This window comes from Pseudophryne corroboree, chromosome 5 (assembly GCF_028390025.1).
Source record: "Pseudophryne corroboree isolate aPseCor3 chromosome 5, aPseCor3.hap2, whole genome shotgun sequence".
NCBI classification, from domain to species: Eukaryota; Metazoa; Chordata; class Amphibia; order Anura; family Myobatrachidae; genus Pseudophryne; species Pseudophryne corroboree.
Genome location: NC_086448.1, coordinates 112,903,650 through 112,917,745, shown reverse-complemented (window position 1 = coordinate 112,917,745; position 14,096 = coordinate 112,903,650). Strand labels below are relative to the sequence as shown.

Below are 14,096 nucleotides of genomic sequence, written 5' to 3'. Positions count from 1 at the left end.
ACCGGCCTGTGACTCAAACTGTTCACCCCCCTGTGCTGTGTTTTGTGGCAAGCAAATAGAAGAATGTGTGGGAAAAAAGTAGGATACAAAATTAGTTTATTATTATAAATACTGTCAAAATTACAGACAAATAAATGTGTAAACTTACCTTCCAAGTCATGTCCCGTCAGGATCTCAGGCAGGTCCGTGTCCATATGAGACACCCCTTGGCCCTCCTCATAACTGACACAGGGCATCGCCATCTCCTCCAAGTCAGTATACTCCACAGCGACAGGTGCTCCTCCACCTGTAGCCCTTGAGGCATTCCACTCCGCAGCCCTCTTTGCCTTCAGGCGGGATTTGAAGTCGGCCCACCTACATATGTATTGTGAAAGAGGGACAAAGTAGAGTCTTATTATTTGTCTAAGCTAATATATAGGACACGTGTTCTGCTTGTGTTTGCTAGACATAACATCACATGCAGGGGCGGATTGGGAACAAAAAACGGCCCTGGAAAAATTTGTACTAGTGGCCCCACATGGGCAGCATCAGGGGTTTAAGCTCTAGCCATGGGCCATGGCAGCAGCACCCTACCCCCATGACTTTCCAGATAGTGGGCATGTCCAGCATCAAGGGGGAAGTTAAAAATAAATAAAATTAAATATTATTAGCACATTATATGATACACATTCAGAATTTAGGAAACTATATAATTCTTTAGAAAGATATATTTTCTTGCTTATTACACCAACCGTATCCCAATCACTATTCACTCAGTCTTATATGTCAGCCAAGCAGGCAGACAGAGCATACACTAGATCATCTGCAATCACAGGCTAAGTGGCAAAGTCATTTTCACATATGCAAATTATTTAGCATCTTATTCATTATGTCTATAAAAAGGACCACATGTCCTCAAACAGAACAGGCCCTGTGGATGCACCGGCCCACCGGGAATCTTCCCTGTAAACACTATGGCCAACCCGCATCTGATCACATGTAACTACATTTTTTAGTCAACTTAGCACAGAAAAAGGACTGTCAATATGCACTTACCGTCGTCTCACTTCCTGTGATGTTCTGACGACAGAGCCAACTTCATTCACAGATTTGGTGATGTCTCTCCAGATTCGTTCTTTTGAAGCAGCCCCCATGTTTTTTGGCCCTCTATGGATTTTGGACATGGCCTGCGTGACCAAGACACGCAACTCCCTCTTAGTGAATGCAGGCTGTCTTTTCTTCCGTCTGGAGGTAGCCTGTGAGGTTTCTTGTTGTTCATCACCATCTTCCTCCTCACTAGCAGCTTCTGTCTGTTGTGTTTGTGTGGCTAAAGCCAATTCTCCCTCAGTTTGGTCACTTTGTGTGTGTGGCAGAGTATCCCCAGTCAATTGTTGTGGTTCAGAAGCAGACATTTGCAGAGTACTAGGTCCTGCCTCTTCAACATCCGCAGAGGCGTATTCCAGCATGCGCCGTTGGCAATCTATGCGTCTTTTCCGCAATGCCATCTCCTGCTCTGCAATGCGGTCCATCTCTGCAGCGATTTGCTCACGAGAAGCCATGTTTGTGATGACGTGTGTACGCCGAGGTGTGTGCTTATATACCTACGTGCGAATCGTTAATTCACACAGCTGTACACTGTTATTCTGGTTAATGATTGCACTGCTTATTTAAGGGCCTACTTTGCACGCTGTGAGTGTAGGTAGTTTGGAGTTTCAGTTGTTTGTTGGCTTGTGCGTGAAGGTGCTTGTGGAATTTGCAGAGTGAGTAATTGTCAAGCATACCTTTGTCATTTTGTTTGCGTTTTGAATCTAGACAGTGTTGCATTTGTTATGCGGTTTTTCGTTTGTGAGTATTCTTGATTCTTTTTTTTTTGTTTGTTTTGTTAAAATTTTTTCGTAAAAATTTATTGTTTTAAATATTTTAAAAACATAACTATTTTGCTAGTCCATTTGTGAAAATAAACCTGTGCTTCTTTGTTTTGACTGTCATTTGTGTTCTCTTGTAGGTGTTTGCTTTTGGGAGAAATATCCCTGGTTTCATTTATTTTCTGGGTGTGCTACTGAACACCAAGTCTTTTTTTTTTTTTGGAGCAGGTAAGTGCCCTTGGCCTGTGTTGGTGCCTGTTTAGTTTTAATGGTCTGTATGCTGTTTTTTGACTGTCATTTGTGTTCTCTTGTAGGTGTTTGCTTTTGGGAGAAATATCCCTGGTTTCATTTATTTTCTGGGTGTGCTACTGAACACCAAGTCTTTTTTTTTTTTTGGAGCAGGTAAGTGCCCTTGGCCTGTGTTGGTGCCTGTTTAGTTTTAATGGTCTGTATGCTGTTTTTTGACTGTCATTTGTGTTCTCTTGTAGGTGTTTGCTTTTGGGAGAAATATCCCTGGTTTCATTTATTTTCTGGGTGTGCTACTGAACACCAAGTCTTTTTTTTTTTTGGAGCAGGTAAGTGCCCTTGGCCTGTGTTTTGGTTTGCTGTTTGTGTTTCTTAAAAGTGTGGTGATTCTGTTTGTTTTCCATTTTGTCTAAAATTGAATTTTTGTTTCCCAGGATTGATCTGCAAAGTAGTGTTTGTGTTTCCTGGACTAGCTACTAAATGTTTTTTTTTTTTTTGTTTTTTTAATTGGTGTTTGTGATGACTTTTGATGCTCAGAAATGTTTAATTTTGTTTTTTTTTTATTTGTAAAAATAACATATTTTTTTAATTTTTCTTTTTATTAATTTCACATTTTGGCCATGAATTCAACACAGAAAAAATGTACGCTCCTGCAGTAAGTTTCCCCAACATTTTTTACAACATTTATTGTTTGAATATTTTTTATAAGTTGTTTTTGTATTTTTCACCTCGTTTTTTTTCTTTTTCAAAAAAGTGTGTTATGTCAATATTTATTGCTGCAGAAGCCCTACCTCCCCAACCCACGCCAGCACTCCCACCCCAACCGCCAGCCCCACAACCACAGCCGGCTCCTCATCAACCAAGGCAACGGAGGCGTGCTAGGCCACCAATTTTCCGAACCCGTGTCCTACTTTTTGGTATGCCAGATGATGTGGTGGTGCGTAGATACAGGCTGCCACCACATCTAATCCTAGACACTCTCTCCATAATAGAGAGTGATCTGGAGTCTGAAATTCGGTATCCTACAGCAATACCACCATTGACACAATTCCTTGCAGTGTTACATTTTTTGGCTACAGCCTCATATCAGCATGTTGTGGGAGACCTGGTTGGCATGTCGCAGGGCCAGTTCAGTAAGGTCCTGCGGCGTGTCTGCCAGGCTTTCCTAAAGCGGGTGAAGCAATTCATTGATATGCCTTTGGATGTTGGTGCCCTAGATGTGGTGAAGCGGCAATTTGAGGAAGGTGGTAGTCGCTTCCCACATGTTATTGGGGTTGTGGATGGCACACATGTTGCTATTCAGCCACCAAGACATAATGAAGAAATTTATAGAAACAGGAAACTGTTTCATTCTCTGAATGTAATGGTTGTTTGTGGGCCATCCCTCCAGATCCTTTCCCTGAATGCAAAATTTACTGGAAGTTCACATGATGCATATGTCATTAGACAATCAGGGATATGGCAGAGATTAAGATCAAGTCAACGAGCAGACATGTGGTTATTGGGTGAGTTGTTGCTCAAATATTTTTTTCTAAAAAAAGTAACTTGACAAATTTAATATTTCTAAATTTTGGATTTTCTTCCAACAGGAGACCGTGGATATCCTTGCACCCCCTGGCTCATGACTCCTTACCGTAATCCCAGGCCAGGACCACAGATGGCATTTAACTCCGCGCTTACTGCCACTAGGCAGCTGGTGGAGCGCACAATTGGTGTCCTTAAAGGGCGGTTTCGTGTGCTCCACCGCACTGGTGGCGACATCATGTATTCGCCGGAGATGGCAAGTAAAATAGTGGTCCTGTGCGCAATACTACATAATATCGCGGTAAGGAGTAGTGTAGAGCTTCCTCAGGCAGAGGAATTGCCTGATGAGGAGCCAGGGGTTGTTCGACATTTCGGTGGGGGGAGTGTTACACGGAGGGGGAGCCAAGTGAGGGCAAGGATTGTTGCCGAATATTTCAGGTATAGTGTTTTGAAATTTTCTAGTTTTAAAATTTTTAAAACACAGTATGCTTATGTTTTTTTAACAATGATGACATTTTGTATGATATTGTAAAGTGATTGTGTAAGGCTTTTGTTGTGTTGGAATGGGTAATTTTTGTTGGCGTCAAATTCCGCAAACACGTTAAGTTTACAATGTTTAGTTAGAAAACCAAATAATGTAATGTTGCTAAATAGTGTCCTTATTTGTTTTATATCCTCAAATCCTGATTATGTAAACAAACACACAAACAAATGATACTCAATGTTTCCCACTTTGTGACTGTCCAGCTGAATGATCACACGAACTGTGGTGAGTACACAGATATGTATAGTAATTTTAAATAAACTGTGTCTCTGTGTCTGTGTTTTTTTTTAAATTTTGTTTGATATTTGCTTCTGCGAATGCGTATTTCCGCTCGTGCGAAATAACACTCTGCTCTTCACAGCATTGCAAAGATCAATAAAGTTATTAGAAATGACAACATAGATTTTGGACCAATCACATGCTAACAGACGCTATAAATATATGCCCAAATAAGGAAAACGCCATTGCCATGATGCGTGCAGCACCGTTCACCAGGCGGGAGCTCCGCGTGCTGGTTGCGGTGATGGACCGCCGCGTAGGCCGCGTTGGGCGCTTCATCCCCAATCGGGTGAAGCGCGAGGCCTACGCGGAGGTCCGCCGCCTGCTGCGGACTCGCGTCCGCAGCAGGCGGACAATCATACAACTTGAGAGGAGGTGGAGTGATCTCCGCAGGAGGACTCCCGATCTGTTGGCGGAGATCCGCCAGCAAATCCGAACTATGCATACACGAAGTAAGTTACATTACATAAGATTATTAGCATAAATTGTGCTAATGGGGGAAATTCCAAGTTGTTTGCAGCAGGAATTTAGTGAACAATTGGGCTAAACCATGTGCACTGCAGGGGAAGCATATGTAACATGTGCAGAGAGAGTAAGATTTGGGTGGGGTGTGTTCAATCTGCAAAATAATTTGCAGTGTTAAAATAAAGCAGCCTGTATTTACCCTGCACAGAATAAAATAAGCCACCCAAATCTAACTCTCTCTGCACATGTTATATCTGCCTCCCCTGCAGTGCACATGGTTTTGGCCAATTGCAAACTATATTCCTGCTGTAATCCCCTTGGAATTACCCACAATTTACACTAAGTGGTAGGCTAATTGCAACCTTGAGTGTCCTTTTTTGGAAAATAGGACAGTGTGTGTGGTTAGGGCAAACAGTACTGACTGTAGCAAACTGTCACCAAACAAGTGCATGTTTTCAAGAAATAAGAACCAGCCAGGAAACTGTACACAAATACTTGATCAGTGCTGGCTATATAATAAGGTGCCTTGAATAGTGATCTGGTGATGTTGCCTAGACCAATCACTATGACTCAATGGACTAGATTAAGGAATGAGCTTCAAAGTAAAAGTTTGGACTCATTTTGTTTGCTGTGGCCAACATGAAGAGGATCTTAACATGTTTGCTTTTCAATTTTTAAAAACACTGAATTTTACATGGAACAGAACATTGATAATTCAAATTGTTTACTATGTAATTTCTCATGTAAACTAAATGTTGTCAATAATATCATTATAGGACAACAACAACGGCACAACTCTCCGCCCCCTTCCCCTTCCCAGTCCCCCTCCCCTTCTCACTCCCCCTCCCCTTCACAGTCCCCCTCCCCTTCCCAGTCCCACTCAGCTTCCCAGTCCCCCTCAGCTTCCCAGTCCCCCTCATCTTCCCAGTCCCCCTCATCTTCCCAGTCCCCATCAGCTTCCCAGTCCCCCTCAGCTTCCCTGGCCCACTCCACTTTCCACTCCCCTTCTCACCACACCTCTCCATCTCTTTCTGGGACCCCTTCTCCTCCTTCCCATACCCCTTCTCCTTCAACTTCTACATCACCATCTCAACCCCCCTCACCCTCTATTGCATTAACTTTCTCTCCGCCCCCCTCGCCCTCTCAATCAGACCCCCCCTCTGAAATTGCAGTCCAAATCCAGCCTCCTTCCCCCATCCAGCCTCCTTCCCCAATCCCTCCTCCTTCCCCAATCCCTCCTCCTTCCCCCATCCAGCCGCCTTCCCCCATCCAGCCAACATCCCCACCCAGTGAATGGGCAGAGGAAGCCCCTGAAGACAGTTCAGGGAGTCTTCATGTTGCCGTGGAAAGTAAGTTTTTTAAATTTTTTTTACAAATGATTACCCACTTACACTTACAATGACAAAACATGCAGTGTTGTACTGTTTGAATTCTTGGGCCAAGGACAAATATTTGTGTTTTTCTTCATGGTGTACATGTTGCCTTTACATATTTGTGAGTGTCATTATATGTACAGTGTGTATGTGTGCAATGTTTTGTGTGTCCACTCTAGGTTGACACTCATTAGGTAGCCAGGGTTGCCAGGACAACAGGGTTTATATGTGTTACATTTTCTGGTAAACAGTTAGACCTGAGTGGAGTTTAGTATGTTGTTGGTCTTTTACACTTGTGCCTGTGTAGTCTTAATATTTGCACTTACAAATCACATGCTTCACTTTGTTATGCAGCCTAATGACACACTGATTTGTGGTGTGAAAGTTACATTCACAAAATGACTAATTGTTCAAGTCAAACCTGTTTGCACTTATTTAGTAAGGGCAGCTTTCAGGGAGTGTGGGAATGCTAGGATATGTTGGCCTTCTGAAGATGTTGATATGCAGTGTGATGAGGCAGGACCAAACCCCTTAAAAAATAAAAATAAAAAAAAGATGAGAATGAATGCCAACATGGTGTAACAGTGACGAAGATGGAAGTTATCTTTAACATGGGATGTCGCCCATAACAACCAATACAATTAATCTTTACAATTGGGGAACCACTTCTACAAGATAATAATCTTATTTTGGCTTGTTTGCTATGGGCGACGCTACATCTTAAAATGAACTCACATAGTAGTAAATGTAGCCCATGGTCAAGAAAACTGTAATAAGTAACAAAAAAAGACTGAGCAGGCTTGTGTGTTTTTCTGCTAATGATTGTACCATAAAACAGCCATGATGTATCAACTTTGCCATTAAGCAGGCCTGTCCAAACTGCGCAACTGCAACTGTTGAGAAACTACACATCCCAGCATGCCCTGACACAGGTTTGGCATTCCCTGGCCCCAAAACTGAGTCAACGCATGCTGGTATATGTAGTTTCACACAAGCTTGAGGGATGCAGTTTGGACCTGCCTGCATTAAAGTGTGCTTTGTGCCTTGCTTGGATAATAAGCAATGTGAGTAAGTTAGTAATGTTTATGTTATCTCTTAATTTCAGATGTTGCCGTTGGAGATCCCACATCGTTGCAGGAGATTGTTTCCAACATGAGGCTCCATCTCCAGGCCTTGTTGGGTCTTGTGGACGCAATGGAAAAATTTTGTTAATTTTGTGATTTAAAAAAAAAAAAAAAAAAAGGATATTATCATTATTCCAGTAAAAAAAAATAATAAACTACTAAATTTAAATACTTCAGCGGCTCTTTATTATTTATTAATGCAATAAAGGAACAGCAGATTGCAGAACAAACATTTTTTACCTTAAACATTTCAAACATCTAACGTAAGTTATTTTAAAACACCAAATAAAACATGTTATTGGCTAAATAAATATGCAAACACCTTCATTCACATACAAAAACTCTACTTTAATAAATTCAGAAAACACATTAGACCAAGCACATTGCAAACATCTATATTTATATTAAACATGTAAATAAAAGGAGGCTCTTTTATGGCTACAAAGTGCACTTCAGGTATTTAAACAAATACTTAATTGATCATGAACATTTCAAATCATTCACTAATTGGATTTGTTATTGAGGAGGGCTTGTGGACTTTTAATTGGAAGGTGTTAGTCCACTTAATAGTATAAAAACAAATTGTGCTGCGTTTCTCAGCAAAAGTGAGCACTTTAACTGAAAAATGTGTAAATCTACTACAACTTAGTATTTTTACGAAGAAGTATGTGTTAATGCGATGGGTTCGCATTGCTGCGAGGATTTCGCATTGCTGCGATGTCATTTGGCGTACGCCCACTTTGTGTAATAATGCGTGCGAATGAGCAAAAATACGTTGGGGGCGGATGTTCGCAAATTTACTACATTAACGCAACTTTACTAATAGGTTGTGCGAACGAAAAACTTAGCGAACAACTCGGAATGAGGGCCATGGTTTTTTCCAACTGCTAATAAATTTGCTGCTGCGATCAACTCTGAATTACCCCCATTATGTGTGTCATTATGTGTATAAGGGCATTGATATTGTGCAGCATATGTGTAAGGCACATTATGTATATGAGTGCATTAATAAAGGTTGGCATAATGTGTAAGGACAATAATAATGTGTGCCATATGTGTAAGGGGCATTACTGTGTGGTATTATGTGTATAAATGCATTACTAATGTGTGGCATTATGTGTATAAAGTACTCTACTGTGTGGTGTAATGTATAGAAAGGGCACTACTGTGTGGTCTAATGTTAATAAAGAGCAATATGGTGTGGTGTAATGTGAATAAGGGGCACTACTGTGAGGAGTAACGTTTATAAGGTAAAGTGGTAGTACTGTGTGATGTAATGTGAATTAGGGACACTATGGCATGATAAAATGTGAATCAAGTTGCAGTACTGTGTGGCGTAATTTGAATTTTGGGTACTATTGTGTGTTCATGCTCCTTCCCAGCAAGAACACACCCTTTTTCAGACTGTGCACCGAATGTGCACACTGTTCCTATTTAAAATATAGGGGGTAGGAGCACCAAAATGAGGACTGCTATGGGTGAGGGGTGATGGTGCTGGGAAAGAGGTACAGGGTCAGAGGCGAAATTAGCGGCGGTGCTAGAGGGTACCAGACAAAATTCTGCCTAGGGCATCATGGTGGTTAGGGCCAGCTCTGCATATAGCTCCTCTAAGTCCGGCCTGGTTCGGGTAATGCAGGTTTTTATTTAACCCACTGGATGCCTACTGGAGAAGAGGACCAATCACCACAAGGATAGAGGAGTATGGATTTTTTAAATCATTATTATCCGTGTAGCGGATTTTACTGGAGAAGATGTCCTATTATCGGCCTGGTTTACTAGCTTGTTTGTACAAAGGTCAATAATACATTCTAATCCACAGAACACAGTCATATGAAATGAGTGAGCCAGCATATTGGAACCCTGTGCAGGAAATAGGTGCACTGGCAGCGAGCACTCAGTTTACATCCGTCTATGGAAATGGGCTACACTAAAATACAGCTGTGCTTAAATATAAAGCTACTAACATTCAGAAATCTATTTAGAAGCATCAGAAATTGTGGGGGTTATTACTTTGGTTAATACTAACTTACTTATTGGGCCTGACTCTGAGCCACATGCTGTGTCGATGTCGGACATAGCGGAGTAATTTATATACTGTGTATGCATCTAAGGCGCATCCCAATTGTGTTTGTAAAGACTCACAATTTCCAATGAACACACAAGGAAGTGTATTGAAAATGTATTGGGGCTTTCCTAGGTGGTGACATGGAGGCGGCTATTCAAGCTATTCAGAATCATGGAGGTAGACCATCTTATGGACGTGTTACGGGCACATTGCTGAAGTGTTTCCATACACAGAGCTTAATAGCTAACTGGAGGCGATACTCAGATAGAGGATCTCCAACTAGCATGGGGCTGGTACCAATACTTTTAGTAAAAGTTTAGTCCCCTGCCAAACTGCATGAACTCTATCACTTCTCAGCAAAAATCAAGTACTTTTGCAAGAGGGAGACACTCTATGGATCCTTTAATCTGCAAATGCCCCATAATGACGCATTTTCGGTCACTGATGCTTATTTAAATATGTAATCCTGCAATACAAATCCAATCATTGCACGTGGGTGAGTAAGTGAAGAAAAAGGCACATGAAACCACAAGTTAGTAGGTCATCTTTGTCATGAACCTGACTGTACTTCTCATGTTCCGTGGCTTATCTCAGCATATCCTGTAAACCTGCATTTGCTCCAGCTCAGCATGCAAACTGCAATCTGTGTTACATACTCCTGATTAGCCACCTGAGTAGGAATTTCTCTGTGAGTAATCAGCCAGATCCTGTGTGCAGCATTTGATTCTCCACTGTGCTCAGCTTTCTGGTGTTTGGGCCTAAATGTGAGTATCCTTTGTTCATTTTTAGAAGTTTAGGCTTCAGTGTTTTCATGGCCTTCTAGGCCTTAATCCACATCAGAGCCTAACGAGGAGTACTGCAGTGACAGGGTCTGATCATCTTACCATGATCTATCCAATACTGTGCCAGACTGAGACTCCCTTAATCACCTGACTCTATTCGCCAATCACCAAGCACCAAGAGGTATAAGTAGAGAGACCTGCATTTCAGAAGCTGCCATTTCCTTGAGTCACAGCTCAGTGTGAGCCTAGTAGCTGAGCTTCCTGAGCTAAACTGAATAGCTGCTCAGCTTCCTCATTGCAGCATATCCCTAATCACTGGTACAGCTAATACAAGTGATCCTGAAGGGCTGCTCGGCTTCATCATCGCAGCACATCCAGATTCACCGGTACAGCCAATCCCAGTGATTCTAAAGGGCTGCTCAGCTTAATCATCTCAGCATTTCCAGATTCAGTGGTAAAGCCAGTCTCAGTGATTCTGAAAGGCTGCTCAGCTTAATCATCGCAGCATATCCACATTCACCAGTACAGCCAATCCCAGTGATTCTGAAGGGCTGCTCAGCTTCATAATCGCAGTATATCCAGATTCACTGGTACAGCCAATCCCAGTGATCCTGAAGGGCTGCTCAGCTTCATCATTACAGCATATCCAAATTCACCATTTCCAGTCCGTTCCATCTTATCCTCAGCAGGTGGCCAGTCCAGGCCAGCTTATCCTCAGTCGGTAGCCAGCTGGATCCAGCAGTGTATCTCCAGCCAAACCCCTTTCATCATTAGTTCCAGTCGAACCCTGCTCAACGCTCATTCTCACCAAGTAAGGAGAGTGTAATACTAATATCTACAATATTCATCCAGTTCTCAGTTGCTTAATCTTCTGCTACACTCCTCCCTACTGAAGTACATTCACCATTCAAAGTCCCTGGTGTTCCAGTGGTCAGAATACGGCTCCCTCTGCCGAGTCTCGGGTTCGACTCCCGGTCAGGGATTGCTTCTTACCTCTACATCTCACCGTTTCCCTCAGACCAGCCAATTCTACACATAGGGGGTCATTCTGAGTGGATCGCTTGCTACGGATTTTCGCAGCGCAGCAATTATGGTAGAATGGGGCTTTTGTGGTTTTGCACAGGTTCTAGCGATACTTCCAGTCACACTGGCGGACACAAGGAGAGTGACAGGAAGTGGGAGTTTCTGGGTGTCAACTGACTATTTTCTGGGAGTGTTTGGAAAAATGCAGGCGTGGCCGGGCATTTGCTGGGCGGATATCTGACGTCAATACCGGGACCTTCATCGCAGCAATCATGCACAGAATAAGTAACTACAGGGCCGGTCTTGTTCTGCACAAAATGTGTTTGCTGCCGCTCTGCTGCACAGGCGTTTGCACTCCTGCAAAGCAAAAATACACTCCCCCGTGGGCGGTGACTATGCGTTTGCACGGCTGCTAAAAGTAGCTAGCGAGCGATCAACTCGGAATGAGGGCCATAGTCCTCCAGTTACCAGTAGAGACTTCACATAGACTCCGGGGGGTAAATTTACTAAGATGGGAGTTCTATTTAAGATGGAATGTTGCCCATAGCAACCAATCAGATTTCAGGTATTATCTTCTAGAAGGTGCTAGATAAATGAGAAGTAGAATCTGATTGGTTGCTATGGGCAACATCCCATCTTAAATAAAACTCCCATCTTAGTAAATTTACCCCCGGGTTCATAAAACAAACAGACATGACAATCTTCTTGGCATCTTTGTAAATGACCCTTAAATAGGTTTTCTACTTGGGTTGCTGAGTCTTAATCGATCCAGTCCTTCACATATATTGCCCCCCTTACCCCTGCTCACCCCATTACCTGAATCACCCATCCATATCACTTTTCATTGCTGCAGGCTACTTGCAAAGGCCATCCTATTTGCTGTACTACAGTTGCAGGATTGATTAAGAAGAGGTTGTACAAAAGTGGCAAACCTTTTTAGTGTGTGTGTGTGTGTGTGTGTGTGTGTGTGTGTGTGTGTGTGTGTGTGTGTGTGTGTGTGTGTGACTGTGTGTGTGTGTGTGTGTGTGTGTGTGTGTGTGTGTGTGAAGGGCACAATAAATTACAGGAGTACTATGTGTGCGCTCTTAAGGACCAATAAAAGTGAACACTCCAACAGCTAAATATAATAATTTTTTTAATGGCGAGTCTGGAGTCAATTGTCGAGAATTAATATTAATGATTATGTGTTGCCATAATAAGTATTCTATGATTGCATAAGTGGAAACAAGTTATAGCGTCTCAGATCTATTACTGTCTTAGTATCAGCAGTCTGCTAATAGCTTTGGATTATAGGCAGTTCCATACAATAACCATATAGTAAATTATGCCCAATGATTTGACTTTCATTTATATTAATATACTGTCACTACTAGTCCTAGGCGCTAAGTTAAAACCTCAGCATTTATATTTTATAAACAGATTTCTCTACCCAATTGTGTATAAATTGTCAATTTGCATAATTCTTTTTTATTCTCTAAAAAAACAAACTGGTGCAAAATTTTACAGTGAGTAAACAAGGTATTCTCATACCATACGTAGTAAAGCACAATTATAGAAAATGACAAATGGCTCTTTCTGTAGAGAGGATACATATCTCATGTGCGACTTTCCTGAGCGGATATGATGAACATAGGAATAGACAACAACCAGAGCCCTGATTAAATTTGTCGTGTTAGCACAGTAAGATCAAAATCTGTATCACTACTTACCAATTCCAAAACATTCATATCTCTTTACTAATTAAATTGCAAGTTGATGGATAGCTCGTATATAAACAGCCTGAAGTTTGAGCCCAGGAATATACAACACATTTTTACTTACACTGTGTGATGTACAATCGAGCATTAATGGCTCATTGCATGAAATATCTTTAGTGGTACATTTCATTTGGAAGTTTTGCTGAAGGAATATAAGCATTTGTAGAACTCTTTTTGCAAAATGTTTCTAATTTTCAGACATTCTACTTTTGTCAGCAAAATTATTATATAAAGAGAAATACATGTGTCGACCATATTAATGTGTCAACTTTTTCCCCATGTTGACAAATAGTGGTCGACCTATTGACTTTCAACCTTAGTACTGTCGACCTACTACCCAGATACCATAGAAATCCAATTGATAATTCAAGATGAGATATTATTCACATGCCTTACACTCCATTATTCAGGATTTAGCTATGCAGGGAGCTCAGTTTCCTTGCAACTTGGGGCAAAATGGATCAGGATGTGATGTCAATGGAGTAGGGCTTAGAATTGTGCAGGGGGGGGGGGGGGGGGTTGTTTTGTTTTTTCTTAATTGTGCAGTTTACACATTTACAGCCATAAATGAGGCCCAGATTTTGAAAGGTGCAATAGATAATGCGTCAGTACAAAAATTTATTTCAATGTAAGTATTAAATGTACTTTGAAAGTAATACAATTTAAATAATATTTTTTTTGCTACAAGAGCTAGTGGTATAATTTTTGTGCTGCATACTTTAGCTAGGGGAATCTGTTTTCATTTTACATTGTAAGAAAGTGAAAACTATATTTTATTATCCACCAACATTTATGGCCATAAAATAGGGATAATGAGACAAATGATGTGACTTTTAGCATTTATACTGCAGAGTAATAGTATAAGTGTGCTGTATATTACTAGAGGTTTGGTATATTATAAAGGGCCAGAAAAATATGGTGAGGGTTTTTTATTTTAATGAAAGCTTTTCATATATTTATACAATGTATCTTTTTTATTTTTAATGGCTAAAAGCAAAATCAACCCCATTTAAAAGGATTAAAATAGGAGAACTGCTCTGTGTCTTAGAACTCTCTGGAATTGGTTTTCT

General features: G+C 41.3%; 1 protein-coding gene across 1 annotated transcript; it reads left to right on the top strand.

Moving 5' to 3' along the window:
• The first annotated feature begins 2,728 nt into the window (after positions 1-2,728).
• Positions 2,729-6,050, top strand: LOC134927314 (putative nuclease HARBI1). Its single transcript, XM_063921577.1, has 5 exons — positions 2,729-2,745; positions 2,845-3,595; positions 3,680-4,052; positions 4,362-4,383; positions 5,679-6,050. The coding sequence occupies exons 1-4, from the start codon at positions 2,731-2,733 to the stop codon at positions 4,363-4,365; spliced, it is 1,143 nt and encodes a 380-aa protein (XP_063777647.1). The 5' UTR covers positions 2,729-2,730; the 3' UTR covers positions 4,366-4,383; positions 5,679-6,050.
• The last annotated feature ends 8,046 nt before the right edge of the window (positions 6,051-14,096 follow it).